Source organism: Lineus longissimus, chromosome 11 (assembly GCF_910592395.1).
Source record: "Lineus longissimus chromosome 11, tnLinLong1.2, whole genome shotgun sequence".
Classification (NCBI taxonomy): Eukaryota; Metazoa; Nemertea; class Pilidiophora; order Heteronemertea; family Lineidae; genus Lineus; species Lineus longissimus.
In genome coordinates this window covers 18,319,916-18,338,443 of record NC_088318.1, presented here as the reverse complement: position 1 = coordinate 18,338,443, position 18,528 = coordinate 18,319,916, and the positions used below count along the sequence as shown (strand labels likewise).

General features: G+C 43.8%; 1 protein-coding gene across 1 annotated transcript; it reads right to left on the bottom strand.

Annotated features, from left to right (window-relative positions):
* Positions 1-885: 885 nt before the first annotated feature.
* Positions 886-16,824, bottom strand: LOC135495651 (uncharacterized). The gene is made up of 2 exons (XM_064784480.1): positions 16,730-16,824; positions 886-6,839 (listed from the first exon to the last, which is right to left on the bottom strand). Exon 2 carries the CDS (start codon positions 6,823-6,825, stop codon positions 2,485-2,487), a length of 4,341 nt encoding a protein of 1,446 aa, XP_064640550.1. The 5' UTR covers positions 6,826-6,839; positions 16,730-16,824; the 3' UTR covers positions 886-2,484.
* Between the last annotated feature and the right edge of the window lie 1,704 nt (positions 16,825-18,528).

Genomic DNA, 18,528 nt, shown 5'->3' with positions numbered 1-18,528 from the left:
AAATCTCCGGAAATGGAGAGTTCCAGTACAGGCATGTGAGGTATGATTTTGACTTGTTTTACCGAAATAATTACAAAATTCAATCATAAAATACTTCAATGTAACGCTGGATGTATTTTCAATGTAGAAAGTTATGGAATTACTTTAATTTGATGTCATAGTAACGAGATTTGAAGTAGCTGGAGAAGTTACTTTCTGGCAATTTTTCCAATTCCCTGTGAATATCTATTTTCTCGCTCGCTTAGTCACGAGTTAAAGCAGACTTCCCAACATTTGACTGATTTTGTTAACTGTCTCCAGTACGATTCGCGACAGGTTGTGACATCGTGCGAGATCTGATGGGACTGACTGACATCGGCATTGTGGTTCGACACGTTTCATGCTTGGACACACCCCTGTTTGACCTTTAGACTTACATTTACTATTTACTCCCATGTTCTCCCCCAGACGGAATGTCCCGGGATTGACATATTGGTTGTGATTTCCCTGTTCTGTCTTGTCCGTTGTCGCTCTGAAACGCCTTGGTTCCACCTGAGGTCAAAGCAACCAGTATTATCACTGTCTCACCAAACGGAAGTTTGCACACTGTCATCCGTGTTGGCATCACCTTGGACGAAACTCGGCCGGGGACAGACGACACTTGTAGGATTTATGCAGGATGTGAAACACACGGGCTCTGCGTGTTGGCTGATGAGTCGGGTGCCAGGGAAGATGGAAAGACGAGTACGATTGGATATTTTTTAGAATGCCATCAAACATGTCCAATATGGCCCAAAGAAATGTTGTGGGATCACAGGCCTACATTAATCTTCAGAGAGGCAGGCTTTACAGTACTTGTCACATATTCGTCATTGTGGAATATTAAAGGGATAAGGAAGACCAATCTAGTGGAAAAGATATTGTGGTTTATTATGAAATATTGGTGCTAACATTATCCAACACGTTTTCCAGAGACAATACACCAAACAATACCATTGAAGATTGTAGACGAAACGCAACATACGCTACCGAGGCTGTTATTTACAATTTACAGAAATGCGCGACCAGCAGACTTAAAAGAACTACAACAGTGCATGGTACGAATTAAATCCTGGTTAGGTTACACCATAAAGGATAATCAGGATAGACTTGAAACGTGCCGCATCAACATGTTGTTGTTCTTTGAAATACGTATGTTCGCCAGACTCGCAGACTTTCAACCAAATAAGCCCAAAAATTTAACAAACGCACGTGTCCTCCGGTGTCCTCCAGTAGAGAAAACTTTTACAAACACATAAACTTTAAATGCACAATAACGAATCTTACTGGTTGACATTATCTTCACAAAAAAATATTTACGACACCAAGTAGTCCCTACAAAATCAAACCACTGTGCATAATGAGAGCAACGACCTCACATGTATTATCGAGTCCAATCATTCTTTGTAGCAACTTTCGAGAACATAGTTCTACTTTTTTTAATCAACAATGTAAACGTAGGCATGCATGTACATGTACCATTTTTCTTCCGAGTCACAATGTTGCCCAAGCCCTTCTAAAAGTCCCCCTGCAAGACAGTGAGAACGACACAAATTAACAAAAATACCCCTCTGTTTTATAACGTCTCTTGCGAGTTGCGTTGGACTACCACTGTGCCAGAGACAACATCACCGGATACATCCCCAGATACAAAATAAAATGTACACATGAACATTAGAAAATGAAAAACGGTTTCCAGTATTTGATACAACCCTTGAACGATTACGGTTTAAATTAGCTAAATGTACCGTAAACAAACGTTCTTGCAATCTCACTATCAAACGTCTTAACAAAAAAAAAACATATAAAAAATACATTACGGTAGATCTCTTCATTGACAATCAAATAATCACCAGACCAGGATCATAAGTAAAATAAAACTGGTTGGCTAAAACAAAGGCCTCACGCAACAGCCTGAAGAAATACCAGTAAAACATTGGCTCAGCACCTTCACTTCACCTGTCGTCCTAGGGCACCTTGATAATCTTTTGGCAGTCAAAATACCTAGCTCAAATTGTCCTCCCAATGACATAAACAGTGTACTACTTGCAACTGGCGAAATGTCTTGACTTTGCAGTCTCTGCGAGGTGATGGTAGAAACTCTCTCGGACGAGATCTTTGCTGAAATCCTGTGTCGGAATGTTCCCAGACAATAATCAAAACGGTCTGCATTTTTCGAAACGAATACCTACTTTTCATGATCTCGCAATGAAGTCGGACCAAATTTTGAGGGAAAATTAACTACAGTTAGTGATGACACCACGCAGTTTTGAAAATCAATCAAACCACAAAGGCCTAGATAATTTGGCATCATGCTCAATTGAAGCTCAGAACTATTTCTTTTCATTGTCTCGCAAAATTCGATTCGAAATCACTTCGAAAATATCGCACTAAGGTCGTATGTAACCGTAACACAAGCCCCGTTTACAAACCTTTTCGGTGTTAATTCCGGACATGATAGCTTATTCAAGGTAAACCAGGCGTATGGATGTACATCATGATAGGCTTCCTCCCAATGACTCTACCGTTAAGTTCAGTAACCGCCCGCTCAGCATCCATAGGAGTATGAAACGAGATGATACAATCACCAGTAGGTTTCCCTGATGGTGTCATCCTGATGCGCACAGATTCACGAATCGGCCGGTAACCGCTGAGGTGCTCTAGTATTTCCTCTGGTGTGACAGTGTAAGGCAACCGTGAGATTCCGACGATACACTGTGGCCTCCCCACGTAACCTTTAGGCAGTGGGAATGCCTTCCTTATTGGTCCGCCTGGTCCAAGCAGAGAGTCACCTATACCGTGAGGACCGCGGTGGTCTATTCTATCGTATGGGCCGTCATCATGCATTCCAAGACCTGGTCCCAGATCTTTGGGCGGTGGCCCGCGGTCGCTTCTAAGCACATCAATGACCTCACGCTGATCTACAGGGCGTATTTGGATAAAACGACCAGTATTTCCCATGTATTCCTTGTTTTTAGCGAGTCCTAGCTCTTGGTCCATAGGAGAAGCGAATTCAACATATGCGCAACCCGTGGGCATACCGTCCTCTTTCAGAATAATATGGATACCATTCGGCGCAATGCGGATTCCGTCAAAGAATTTCAAGATATCCTCGACGTTAGCTGCATATGGCAAACCCATTAGATGACAGCAGAAAGTTTCTCTGATAGGTGGTGGTTGAGGTGGACCATGGTCGTAATCATCCGGAGATTGAGTGCGTTGAAAAGTTGGTGGTGGTCTGCCTCTCGGATCCCTATCATTATCATTACCACCGCGCATATCATTTCTATCACTGTCCCTCCTGCGATCATCACCAGGAGGTCTGTGGTCTCGACCCCGATCATTATTTTGGTCTCGATCTCGATCGCGATCATTATCTGCGGGTGAAGGCCGATGATCCCTGTCACGTTGCTCACGATCACGTGATTCTCTTTCACCATTCTGAACTGGTGGCTTCTCTTCCTTATGCTTTTGCTCTTCACCGGCTTTATTCAAAAAGTTCTTATGCTCCTTGACCCGGGTTTCTATCTGTTTACGCGACATACTTTGCACATCGATCAATTTCCCCTCAATGCGACGATTCACGTAGGTGAGCGCAGTTTTAAAGTCTTTCAACACGGAGAATTCCATGTAAGCAGGCCCAATTGCTTTGCCTTCTAAATCGTACTCTATGTACACGCTGTTAGGAATAAGAGCAAGTCCTTTGAAAAAGCTCAGAATGTCGTCAACTTCGGTCTTAGGCGGCAGACCTTTCAATTGAACACAGCGGTCAGTGACCTCTTCTTTGTCTTTCTTATCAGAGTCTTTATTCTTTGACCGGTCCTTGTCACGGGAGCTTCTTTCCTTGTCACTATCGCGTGAACGACTGGTATGCCTTTCCTTGTCTTTGTCTTTATCTTTGTCTTTGTCCTTATCCTTGTCTTTGGTGTCCTTATCTTTGGTGTCCTTATCTTTGTCCTTATCCTTATCACGGCGATCTCGGTCACGGTCTCTATCTCGGCGATCACGATCCCTATCCCTGTCTCTATCACGTTCACGAGAGCTCCGACGTTCGCGATCCTTATCCTTGGAGCCACGGTCACGATCACGATCGCGATCCCTATCTCTATCCCTCTCACGATCTCTGTCTCTTTCCCTCTCACGCCTGCTATCCCTATCCCTGTCCCTCTCACGATCTCTATCCCTTGTCCTAGTGAAGGACGGAGACCTGGAACGTGCACGTTTTGGTGACTTTGGTGCACTGGTATCGGACAATGGTGCACGTGGGATAGGAACATCCTTCATTACCTCCCGGGGCGGCATCTTCGAATCAGTGGCATCTACAAACTCCTTGTCCAAGCAGCGGCGGATCTCTGCACATTTGTCTCCCCATCTTCGTCCGTGGAATTTACAGGCTTCTGTAGCATCGCGCTCATTTGCGAATCGAAGATAACCAACACCAGACCTGTTGCCAAAAGCATCATTTATAAGTTTGATCCCATCATGAGGAATTTCAATTCCCACAAAAAATCTTCTGCAATCACGATAACTGATGGTTTGTGGCATGTTGGTGACACAAATTGAACGACTCATATCTTCTGGTCTTTGTCTCTTCCTTCCCCTTTCGTCATCAACAGGTGGGATGCCCAATACACCGGCTTTTGGAGGTTTGTTTGGTTCATTAGCCCAGTCGTTATTAGGTGGTCCAGGTGGTCCTCCTCTTCCCATTCCTCTTCCTCTTCCTAATTGTTCTCGTGGTGGAGGTCCCCGCATTGGCATACGAGGAGGACCACCAGGAATGCCAAATGGTGGTGGTATATCTGGCTTATTCATCTCTGGTCGTGGACCTCTAGTAGGTGGACCTCTTGGGTCTCGGTTCAATGGTGGACCACTGCGTCCAAAGGGGAGAGGGCCATGTCTGTCACCAGGTCCCATATCATGCTTGAATGGTGGGCGTTCATTTCCAAATCCAGGTCCTACTCTGCCTCGTCCATACTGACCTCCAAATTGTGGTCTAAAGGTTGCTCTGCTATCTTGGTCCTGTGGCGGCCTTCCCATTCCAAAGTCTCTATCTCCACCGGGGTCCCTGTTGTCTCGATCAAATGGACTGGGGCCTGGCCGATCACCCAGCAAAGGTCTCTGGAATTCTTTGTGAGTATCGGAGTCTTTACCATAGGGAGGGAAGTTAGACTGTTGATGAGGAAATCCATCATCAATATCCATGGGAGGAAATGAAAGGCTGTCATCACCCCTTCCATTTTGTCTCGGTCCAGGACCTTGTTCACCCCAGCGTTTACTGTAGATTGTTCCAGGCCCTACATCTCGCACTCTAGGGTCCTTAGTCATGTTACTGTGTATGTCGTCTCTTAGTGGATTTGGTAGTAGCGGCCGCATGTCATCCCTGTACTGAGGTACTTGTCGCATGTCATCTCTAGGAACTGGACCATCTCGCATTCTAGGATCCCTTGATATTGGATCAGGCACATCTCGGATCCTTGGGTCTCTTGAAAGAGGATCCGGAACATCTCGCATCCTGGGGTCTTTTGATATTGTATCAGGAACATCTCGGATCCTTGGGTCTCTTGAAAGCGGATCAAGACCATCTCGCATCCTGGGGTCTCTTGAAAGAGGATCAGGACCATCTCGCATCCTAGGAACTCGAGGAAGTGGATCTGGGCCATCACGCATCCTCGGATCTCGAGAAAGTGCATCTGGGCCATCACGTATTCTCGGATCACGAGAAAGTGGATCAGGACCATCTCGCATCCTGGGATCCCTGGGAATAGGACTTGGCCCATCTCTCATTCGAGGATCCCTATTTCGGATTTCATCTCTTGGTGGCTGAGGTCTCATGTCATCTCGGTATTGAGTTTGTGGCCTCATATCATCTCTGAATGAAGGTGGAGCATGCATAGCATTAGAATCATATCCTGTTGTATCATGACGTGGATCCGATTCTCGTTTACTGGTTGGTGTTGCGGTACTGACAGGCGGATATTGCGAATACGGATCATTTGAAGTTGAAGTATAGTCCCTTACATCAAATGGGTCCTTGTAGGCAGAAGGTTTGGATGTTGCCGGTTGAGTACTAAAGATTCCAGTGTTCCCAGTAGCAGCGCCGATCTGCTTGACTGCATCAATAGCCGAGCTCAATCCAGAAAGATTACCAAGATTCTGAAGTGCAGGTAGAGCAGCCATAGCAGTGATAAAGCGGTTTGACGTTTCTTGGGCAGTGAAGGCCGCTTTCGAGTCCTGGGGATACAGATTTGATTTTGGCTCCATGGCAGGGAATGCAGGTTTCGGCTCCTGATAAGCAGGTTTAGGTTCTTGGTATGCAGATTTAGGATCCGTATAAACTGGCTCAGACGTTGCCAAAGTTGCTGGGGCTGCAGAGTAAGCCAAGGAATCACTGTAAGACGGGGTATCCCAATGCGATCCCGTCGAGGCTTCGGGATACAGTTGCTGCGTCTGGTAGGACTGTTGAGTTGCTGTTTGTGCTGTCAAAGGTGCAGTGCTCACAGCAGCAGGTGTTGTCGGGGTGGCTGGTTCGGATGGTGTCTGGCCCCTAGCAACTGCGATAACATTCTGCATCTGCGTACGACTGCTGAGGAAAAGTTTCACGCCAACCCCGTTGATCTGGTCCCCTGTGGGCATCAGCATGGCTTGTCGAGCATCCTCGTCCGTAGCAAATGCGATGAAGGCATCACCATCTTCTCCCCCGACGATGTGGACCCCTCCGTCAGGGATTGTCAGACCCTTGAAGAAACGACGGATATCAGCAGCGTTGGCGGACCAGGGCAGGTTTTGCAGACGAATTATCACCGACATCTTTTTTCAGCAATCTGAAAGATATAAAGAGCATCGGAACGTAAAGATTTTGGCGGGGAATATATCAGACCATTTTCCCTGGAAAACTTGGGCTGAAATAGAAAAAGTTCGGTCTTTACTGGAGTTACTAGTACTGCTGTACAATGTCGCTTGGTCCCTCTCGCCCTCTCGATCCAGTCGATGTCGTCCATCACACATCCTTATCTTCAAGTAGGACAATCTTCTAAATGGCTCAAGGAAACACGCTGAGAGAGGAAGAATTATAATACTTATCCGGATTTGGCTTGTTTCATTATTATTTGTTCTGAAACCATGACATTTGGCGACCTGTACTTAGACAACCATTCCTCACACAGCCAAAAGACACCCTGGAGAATCAATTCCCCAGCTTGCCGAGAATCAATTCCCCAGCTTGCCGAGAATCAATTCCCCAGCTTGCCGAGAATCAATTCCCCAGCTTACCGAGAATCAATTCTCCAGCTTGCCGAGAATCAATTCCCCAGCTTGCCGAGAATCAATTATCTAAATGTTATGTATTCAAAGCGGGCACTCCGGCTTTACCGAGCAGTGTTGCCTGGTGTGCTTAGTGGTAAGTTTACCAAAATAATATGCGTCCATCTGGTAACTAGGACACTTGGACATTAAATTTTGAGGTAAATAAACCACCCAGTTCCTTTGCATACACGTATAAATCAGTTTATGCATTCTTCTCTCTTTGTGATGCATTCATTCTTGAAGGACCTTAGATGAACACAACAGTATTTTGGAAGTCTCAAACAACACAATTTTCCAACACCATTGAAAAATTTCTCCTTTCCCCAAGACAGGCTAACTCGGCAAGTTGCAAGGCCTGTCCTATTCTCGGAAATCTGGGAAATTGGTTCTCCATGATGAAAGATCAACCATGTTTCTCTGGGTCTGGCTTGATTCTATTTGTTCTGAACTGTTACTTTTCCAGCGACCTTGTCCACTGGTGCGTAGCTGGGGGGGGGGGGGGGGGGGGGGGGAGGCAAATGTCACCTCCCCACAACTTAACCAAAGTGTGTTTTTACCATGATTTTAGCCGAAACTTAAAAACTGTCTTTTATATATCGGTACATACGTCAACTAGATACATGTAATCAAAAAAATTCCAAGTCATTGGCAGTAATCAACATCGTAGTATCGGAGTACTCGAGAATGTCATGGTCCGTGAAGTACTTTATATCGCTCTTAACTAGACGATCGCTTCACCGTGTGCATGTTTCATTCGGGATTGAAATTGATACTGGGTATCCCTCACCCGACTTCTTTCTATTTTAAGACGACTCTATCGTAATTATGCCATTCTTTGGCGTAGCGAATAAAGCCAGTTTATCAGTCTTAAATATCCACTTGAACAAGTATCCTTCCCTATAGTGCCGTGACATATTTATGTTTTGTACCGGTATACTACGCTGGCCATAAATTACAAGCGTATAATAATGTCTTATGTCACCGGGACACTATTCTGCATATACAATGATCCGAGGCTATGATGTGCTTGTTCCGGTAGAGTGGGCACTAATTGTCAACATGTGTAGCACCCTCTGCAATAGAACGCTGTTATTAGCAATACCAGTACTGCACCTGTTGTGCACTATCTTATCTCGATACACTCCTAAAGGTCGCCCGTCTTGAATTGTAATGCAAAAAACCTCAGCTTCCTCTCGGGTGTTATGCCAACTGTCGTGGACTACGAGAAAAGATCGACCATTGTGGACTCAAGTGCGAATGCGTCCGGACATGCCGGAGAACAGTATCCCCCCCCCCCCCATCCGGAAGTGAACTATGCGGCGCGTTTTCGTTAGCGATACAGTGTATAATCATAATGTCAAGATATGGACATGGTAAACCCTGGAGCCTTCTGTACATCGCACAGAATCAGTCGGTCTCATACGTCGCATTGCCGTCTACCGGAGAATCAAAATCCTGAACTCCGGGCCAAGGTTCAGAGTCGTCTGTATTCCTGAATTCAGAGTCCTTCAATCTCATAGCATACCTAAATATAGAACTTTATCGCGTCTTTGAAGGAAGGGAGTGCCATTTTCCTAAACGCTCAATCGAGGGACACGGAATTCAGGAATACCAGACGACTCGGAACATGGATTTGGCACTAAATGCCCGGAGTTCAGGATTTTGATTCTCCGGGGTGTGGAAACGTCTTCAGATGTCTCGATGTTCATCCTGAGCTCAGGGCCAACCAACCCTGGTATCCGAGGATGTCACTTCACAAACATTCGTATTCTCATAAGCAGATAAGACAAGATATTGAACGAAATTCTATCTGCCAGTACCGACTTCCATTGCACCGTGGATTTCGAATCAACAGATCAACTATCCATCGATCGATCATGCGGTCCCCACAGAGGGAACACATTTAAACATCTACATAAAAGAGTGATATAATGTATGAGCGATTATGTGTATTTGTCAGGTCCTTTCGTGGCTAATTGATCGCTTTGATTCTCTGTGATCTACCGTACGCCTCCAAAATGGCGACATGTGTTGGCAGTCTGCGCAGGAGTGTCTCCAAGCCCATTGCTCATGTGACCAAAGTTGACTCCAAGCCTATCGGTCTTGTGACCAAAGTTGACCAATCCAAGTGGTCAGGTAACCATCCTGGATGGTCAGCCCTCCCCCTCCCCAAAGCCGATTGGTCAATTGACCAAACTGGTAAGTAGAGTAGATCGGGCCAATTGGTCAGGCGATAACTGTTTGTTAGTTGACCAAAAACGACATCGGTTCTGGATCAGCGTACTTGATCAACTTATATTCACAGTGAGATACGTCAGCCGACACATGTACTATACATATTGCGAATCACAATGAAACCATTAATAAGCGGTGATCACCATGGTGATGTTTTCAAAACAATGAAACGTGCCTAAAGGTATATTCGAGGATCTGATGATATGATGATATGAGAAATGCCGAACTGTAATGCGCAGACCTATTCTGTTCACTCGGGGACAATAAGTAATAACCTTTAGTTTCAATACACGTTGGGGACACGGTGTTGGGGAGCATGTGGATGAGAAATACCCTGTTGCGCTAGGCGGGCCGCTGATGTTGCGCACCCCCTTATCCCAGTAACTCCAGTCCAATACCCAACTTTTAAACAAGCAACGGCCCTCCCTCTTTAAGAACTCTTCCCGACCCCGGAACCCATGTGTCAAGACGGTTGCACACAAGGAGTGAGCTTCACTACAGACAGTGATCTCGTTTGACGGAAGTCACAGCTTCAGGAACGGTTCAGAAAAACAATATGAAAGTTGCTGCATGTGGTCCAGGCTTGAAGTGATAGTAATATACATGGTGTACTTTGTATTCGGGAAGATTAACATGCGTAACAACCTTAGAACGAACGAAGCAATTTGATCGATTTTGCATTACGGTGCGAGTCTATATACCCTGGGGATATTAAACATGCCACCATATTCATAACAATGGCTTTGTTCGGAATCGATGAAAATATACACGAACCAGTATCTAGCCTTGACAAGTACATTCACCAACAGTATACTATAGGCCTACTGATGAACATCATGATTTGAAAGTTAACGGAGTTTTAGATTATCACCCAACCCAAGCGTTCTTAGTGTTCGGAGTATTGCGTTCGGAGTAATGCGTCTCCGGGATAGGCGTTCACACTGACGTTTCAGGGATTTGCGAAAACTCCCCATTATCGTCAGTGATCTTCGTTATTTCACACCAATTTTTCAATGAATGAACAAAGACCTTCGTAAAATATCGAATGCAGAGAAGAAAAGGCCATGCAATTGTCACAGCTATATACGCTGCGTTAAACGCTTATGTGGATATGCTAACACAATGGCATGTTCAAAATACAATTGTTTTGGTCAGCAGTGTACACTGCCGTCTTGGTAAGTGTCGTCGTGGTCTTGTGGTTTTTATTTCGGTCCTCAGCTCCGGGCAGCGCGTTGTCAATACATCGTTCTGCACAGAGCACATGATCGCTGCACGGAGGGCTTAATTGTGACTAAAAGCGAGAATGTGTTAGATTTGAATTCTCTCTCTCCATTTTATGAGCGTGTGCAATTTGATGACAGGTACTACTGCAGAAGAGTGGAAATTGACTGGGCAGCCGAGAGCGTGGTTTCTCCGTTGGTAAGTTTAAGAACGCTGAATGAGCCGAAATACTTTCTTGGCGAACTGACAAGACACCTCACAAACGGCATATTTATATTCTGTAAAGATATTGTGTTTAATTGAAAGCTGCTTTCCAATAGAGGCCCAAGTTTTATTTCACTAACTTCAGCTGCGTGGACGGCTGCTGCGGTCCACTATGCAAGGGCGTGAAGGAGCAACGCGTTTTGCGTCAGTCAGCAGTCAGCATGAACCAATCAGTTCCAAAGCAGTCTCAGCTCAGGCTAAGTAAGAGAGTAGTAAATTTAAATCAAGATATAAAACGGCTCCCCCTTTTAAAGGGAGACAGGTAAGAGCTGGGTAGCACAGATTATTAAGTTACACGAAGATGTATGTCGAAATGTTTGATGTACGAGAATTACAGCATTACCGAATCAAACACAAACCCTTAACTGTACATATGAATCACATAATGACTTAATTTGACCCAAACTCCTATCCATAGTCCCAAACACATCAGCAGCGCGGACAGGTCTGTGCCCGATGTCGTCAGGGCGAAATGTAATCCATGTGCGTGCAATCAAGGTCATCAACGCGTCCCAGAAAGGTTCTTACTTGGAAGAAATGGTCGTACGTGAATGATGATCATTCTTACATGAACTACAAGCTTGAAAGGTCTATGGTTGTTTACATTTATTGCCATGACTCCTTCAATGAAGACAGTGTCCCATAAGCATGCGCGGACACCATTGGCGATAATCACGGAACACAGTTTTCCAATATTGTGTCAACTCGAGAAATAAATGAAGTATGTAAATGTAGTACCCGTGGGCCAATACCAAGTTAAGTGGCATCAGGGTCAAAGCGAATAATCCACGTCCCTGAATGATGTATGGTGGGTGGCCAAAAAGTTCCCTAGCTGGGAGTGGATGTCACGAATACGAGTACCAGCTTCTACAGCGACGCGAGTATTAAGGGGTCGAGTTGAAGACTGCGAAAGTTTGAAGAGCTACCATTGCGCAACATGACTAGTACAGAGAAGGCCACCTCAGTGAAGGGATTCAAAGTTAATATAAGGGTATCATAATGAAGGTCTGCGAGAGGTCAAGGTCCCAGGACCCCCCAGGGAGGATCGAAAAGGGAAAGGTTGCAGCTCTGTCGCACTCCTACGAGCCTCTGGGTGCCACGGCACGTGAAACGATTTCTATCAACCTGTGGTGGCTATGAAGCTCATGGGAGAGGGTCAAAGTTACCACTTTTCCCCTTTTACACTCTTCTTGAAGGGTCGGGGGTGTGTTAGTTACTCTACCTTCAACGTTCCGACAACTACTTTCGGAACGGTCCGGCCCCATGATCCCATGATCTCCTAGGTAATGCAATGCAGAACTTTACAAGTGGAGAAAATCATTTTTGATACCCCCCAAAACAACTGCCCGCCACGTCGAACTTGACACGTGGCCTAAGTGTGGTGATGCTTGTATGTAATGTGGCCCCTTCCAGGCCCCCTTGTGCCTGTTGATTGTATCATAGGAGAATTCTTGCGATGTCAAACACTTGAAGTTGATGGGTCAAGACGGTATGTGGTCGAGTTAAACGACTTGTTCTCTCCCATTCAGCAACATTCGCGTGTCCTAAAACTGATGCTTTGATAACTCATGGCTCCCCCAATGAGTTACAAGACACTAGTTATTCGTTTCAAGGTCATCCTCAAGGACGGATACGGTGTCGGAGATGTAGAATTTCTACGTAAATTTTACGAATTCATGGCCAATTTCAATGAACTTAGGAAGGATGGTGGCGCAACCGGTAGGGGCAGTGTTGTACCTTGCAACCCCAAAAAGTTGGCCATGAAATTCACAAGGCCTTGCAACTGTTATTAGATGCTCTTTCATCGACCAACAACACTTGTTCATACATCATATTACATGTACTAATCCTGAAATGTTATTTTTCGGACAATTTTTGGGAGCACTAACGTCACATTGGGGCTTTCAACAATAGGGTAACTTTGAACACCCCTCTACATACGTTTCTCATCACAACAATTCTTTCTTTGGGGTGTTCACAGTTACCTCACTGAAAGTCACCCACATGACAATACCATATCCATGTTTTCCTAACTACCCAAAGACCAAGCTAAACCAAAAAGGCATTTCGGAAGAGTCCTGATTAATGTCAGTGGGTGGACCTGTGCTTCGGCTGCATGTTCTTCCTATCACACAAAATGTTTACGGGTTTTTCTTTTTTCCGTCAAAGCATCGTCAGTGGGATGATCCAACTACCATTTTCGTCAACTAATGTACGACTTTGGCATCTGGTCAATTTGAAGCCTGAAGGCTACACCTATACAATAACCATCCAGAGGAAATCAGGGGGTAATGTTCGCTTCTTCGGCCCCGTTTAGTGTTAACCCCCGATTTCCTCAGGAAGAATAGACACAAGAAATATCCCTAAAGAAGACTTTAACAAATTTACCCGAAAAAGAACAACATCCCCATTTAAGTTTTAAATATTCATAAGTTGGGCTATCATTGCTTTTTAAAACACAGGAATGAACAAATATAGTGCATTGCATACAATACAATACAATACAATGAATAACGCCAACAAAATAGCTGACCCACCTGAAGCAAAGAAATAAAGGTTGATTAAATTAACTTGACTTTGGCCAATTTATTCTGAGGAAAAGTGTTGCTCTTGTCCTTCAGTTGTCAACCAAGAAAGTTTTAAAACTAAAGAGATTTTTGTTGGTTTAATGTTTAAGCCATGCGCACAAACATGACCAAGATTTTCACTTCCAAATCCTTGAAACGAAAATCATGTTTAAGAGTCGAAAATTTGCCAGACAACTCTTCAATAACAGGGTACTGGAGCCATCCATTACATTTGCGGCCTCTTTGTTCAGATTATGAAGATGAAGGTGATGCGCTTGGGGAACAAAGCTGTTGTAAATGATTTATGGATAGCTCCTGAAACAATTCCTCAGATTTTGAATGCCACTGCTGCCCAAGATGACAACCATCCCCATAGGAGGTGGGGGACGAAGCCATCCAAGTGCATTTTGGAACATGATGCAACAAAAGCCAATGCAACAGACCTGTGAATTGGTGACAAGTTAGCGACTCACGGTTCCTTCCTCTGCAAGACTGCTGCTTTAGTCAAGTCATTCTTCAACTTGTTCTTTTCGCTGCTGCCTAAAAACATGCCCATCCGCGAGAAGTGCTGCTCGGTGCTGGTTCTGAGTCTGCATTGTTGTAATCTCGAATATTAAAGCACACCATCTTGGAAGACCATTGAACTTGGTGGAGTACATGAAGTGAAATGTTCTCTACACGACAGTCACGAGACCTGCTGCATTCAGCAAGTGCCAGGGTATACTGACACACTTCAACACCAGAGCTAACTCCTTCTTAGTCCACGTTAAATCCACAAGACATGAAAATACCCAGTAGGTGTAGCTTGATTGATCCTCAAGGCCAAGGGCCAAAGTTTGCTGATCTTCTCAAAACATCTCAGAACGGTCCATCTTCTTCACACTGCAATGCGCATGCTGCACTTCTTTGAAAACACTTTTACTTGATCATTTAGAAACCATTGCATTTGTATTACTATAGGTTAAAGTAAGAGGCTTTAACTTTTATTGACAGGTTTATGTTCTTAGGTAGGTTTGATGAAAAGGTGAATCAATGACTTTGAATGTCAAGTTTTCCTCAAGAAACCATCAATTCAATGACATGTACAGTGCAAAATGCTATCTCGTTTCATGCCAAACATTTACAATACATCACATCAACAGCCTTTGTTGTTCCTCTTTTTGATTTAACATGTAACTTTGTAACTTTGGTTTTGTCTCCAACGATAGATCACTCGAGTCATGATTATGAAAGTATACAATCTTCTTCGATATTTTTTACTTTATTGTCTAAAGTTGGTGCAGACCTGCAGGTATTAGAAATTTTCCCAAGAACTTTGAGGGACGAAAATGATTCATGTCTTTAATTGTCATGTTTTCACTCGGTTAAAACCAAACTGAATCTGTACTTTCCCCTTGATTCAGAAGCAGAGGAAGAGTGCCCACTAGACCCCAAATTACACGAACTGAACAACCGAACTAGCAAAAACGGTTTTTAAAGCTTGTTGACATTCGGAAGATACATGTAGAACACTAAAACAGCTAGACCCCAAAGCTAACGGATTAAACTGCACTATCGAAAAGGTTTCTTTTGAGCTTATTGATATCTGAATCAGCTATTCTACAATAACATGTTATGCGAGCAGGTTTTCTGGATCAATGATGTCGCCCTTGTCCAGTAGCATTCCTTTAACTTCTTTCTGTTCTTTAGTCGAAAGAAAACGAGTGCTGTACATTGCTGTACTTGGGAGTCTTGTCGAGTAAGGTAACTACTCTCTTCGTCATCAATGTTCATACTTCAACAGTCAGTAAGTCGTATTTCGTTGTTCAAGTTGTCAAGATCACACTCACAGTCAAACTGCTTTACATGTAGACTACATGTAAAACATTTGTATTAATGCAAGCTACATTGTAGCTTGCATTAATACAACACAAGTCAATAAAAGTTCTTCTTTGCAGCATAAACAATTTACCAAAACTGTCAGGTAATTGAAATGAAAAGAATTACGATTTAACAGTCTCAGTCCGTTACTCGTTGTTAGATGTTGATGTCAAAGACCATCACTCACGGTCTTCTCAAAAAATGGATTCACTGGTTTAGTTCAAACAAAACACCCGAGACAGTAAATGCTATGGCACGGACAAAAAGGGTCTGTAGTGTTATGAATAACTGACAACAAATTACGGCAATATTGAAATCTATATCCGAGGAAATGCACAGCTACATCAGCCACATTATCAAGAACTGACCAACTTTTCTATGCGAGTATCAGTGTCACAGAGTATCACAGATAAGACTGAGCCACATTCACACAAATCACCTCAAAAGTAAGCGCTGTTCACAAGTCAAGTCATGTCCTTTTACAGGCCAGTGAAATGGTCCTGATGCTTGCGAGTGGCTGTCGTGTGTTAAAGAGGATTTGCACATTGGGTATCAGTGTGGCTGGCCTTGTGGTAACACCAAGCACTGGACTCTGAGCTTTACATTTTATAAACTGTAGTGTAGAGCCATGACAGGCCCAGAAGTGTAAAATGGAGCGGCAAAAAGGTGGCAGTGAATTCTTCAGTCAGCGTCGTCACGCCGCAATGACTTGTAACATACTTTTGCACCCTGGCTGAGATGAATCAATAAAGTTATGGCCAATGCCAACGCAATGAATGAGCCGAGATGGTATTGATAATTAAAATTGAAGGTGTTTAGAAAATTACTGATACAGGCACCGCCAAAGGGTGTGGCTGACTAGCTGTCTCTTTAGTATACCCCGGTAGTACATGTAATGACGACCAATCAGAAACCATTCTAAAAGTCACGTGACCGACATTGTCTGGCGCAAGTCTGCGGCCTCCCCTTGCCTCTGGCAGTCAGAAACAACACGAAATCACCACCTAACAATTTGCCAAATCCGCCACAAATATTATGAACAATAACTATATGTAATACAAGTGTGGTGCACAGTGTTCAGACGATGAAATACTCCATCACGGCAGAGATCCGAGACATTTTTTCGCCCAAGTTTTGTCGACGTTAGCAGAAATCGGGAAACCGAGCTCATGTTTCCAGATTGCCCATATTCAAAACAAGATTTCTGCAAACTTACATTCGTTCGAACAAAGAGTGTGCATCCAATGTAGTCTATACATTACCTGGTTATTTAATCAGAAAGTTAGAATGTCTGCGAAGGTCGTCAGCATTGCAAATATATAAATTTCGTTCAGTGTAAAATTCTTTCGAACGTGGAGAAAACCATAAAATGGCGTCGATGCAAATCTGGTTTCAATGTTTTGTTGTCCCGAATTTTGTCCTTCAAAAATGTAGATCCACAGTTATCTGAAATATTGATATAAACAGCCAACAAAAATATCAAAGTAGATAAAATCAATTTATTTTTTTACACTTAAAATATATTTTCTGGTCACAGCCTTTGAATAACCGACATTTGATCGAATCTTATTGTGCGTATTGATATGAATTACTTTTGCGCAATGATAAATTACTCAGTGATGCGGTAAGTCGTCTTTCGCAAGGTTATTGTCATAATAATGGTTTCGTATCCCATTGTGGCACATAGAAATGCTTCCCTGAAAAAGTATCCTCATTCAGTGTAGCGAAGATGGTATTGTTCTTCTGAGACCTGTGGCATTTGATAAATCAGAGATTAAAAACGCTTTAAAGCAATCATTCATCCCTGGAACACTCTCTTCTGAGGACATTTATATCTGTTACACCTGTTCATCGTGCTTTTTCACCAGTCTTTATTGGTCCAGGTTTATTTTCAGTCACCATCATGATGGTCTTGTCAAGTGGGTAGGAGAAGGACAGGCGTCTTGAAAACATCGATGGGAGGATGCCGGGGTGAGTCACGGGAAGACCCTGCAGATGAAAAAAGGACATTGCTTTTAGAGTGAGTGTCTCAGAAGCATTTTACATTGTATGATATGACACACACAGGGTTTGGAGGTCACAACTCCATCCAGTCATACATATACACAGGTCCTACCTATGTACCACACTCCACTTGAATGGAGAGTGTCACTGCTTTGACTTTAATAGGAGCTACCCTCGAATGTATGTAGCACAAGCAAAGGTCGTTATCATTGACAGCCTCAGTGGCTTCTCATTTTCACAGTTCATTGATTTATTGCAAGTGGTTGAGGTGAATATGAACCTGTCTAACAAGACAAACCTTCAATACCGTACTTCATTGCAGGACAGAACACAAGTAATGGCATAAAGAAGATATCAGCCGTACATGACCCTGCTCCGAATCGAGACCATCATCATCATCATATAGGGCCGTTAGTATGTTGGGACGACAGATGATTATAGAGATGACTGCTTTACATGAAGTACAGTAATGTACACGATCCGTGGACTAACGTGATCTGACTTGCGACTGACATTTCTAACTCCGCAGTTCTTTCCCGCCGAGCGCACAACTCTCATACAGCATTAAAAACCTGTTGAAACCAATCGATCCCACCATTATCAAAGCGAGGATATGAACCTTACCTTCTGTTTTGACTTAACTTCCAAAATATTGAAGGGATTTTCTGTTTGAAATCAGAGAAAGTGTTCCCGCGGTGTTCTCCGCAGTTCACACACCAAGACTGGCGTTCAAATCAACCGGGACTGAAGACAATACAGTTGCCGTCACACCATCCGGGCACATTACACCATTCCGTCCGGACTTTATTGTCAATTTGTTTTGTTTTTTATAAGCTTGGTGATAGTCTTTTGTTCTGTGATTGAATCAGCTGACTGACATTGTCAAAAATTGGTAGAGCAGCATACACACATTGTACACACGTTCTGAGCTACGGGTATGGAAATAAATTAGACAGGTTTCGCAAGCCTTGCGAATAGGTAAAAGGGCGATGTACGAAGTGTGTATGGGATAGTCCCCATCTGATCATTAATTGACAGTTTCGTCTATCATTCGTGC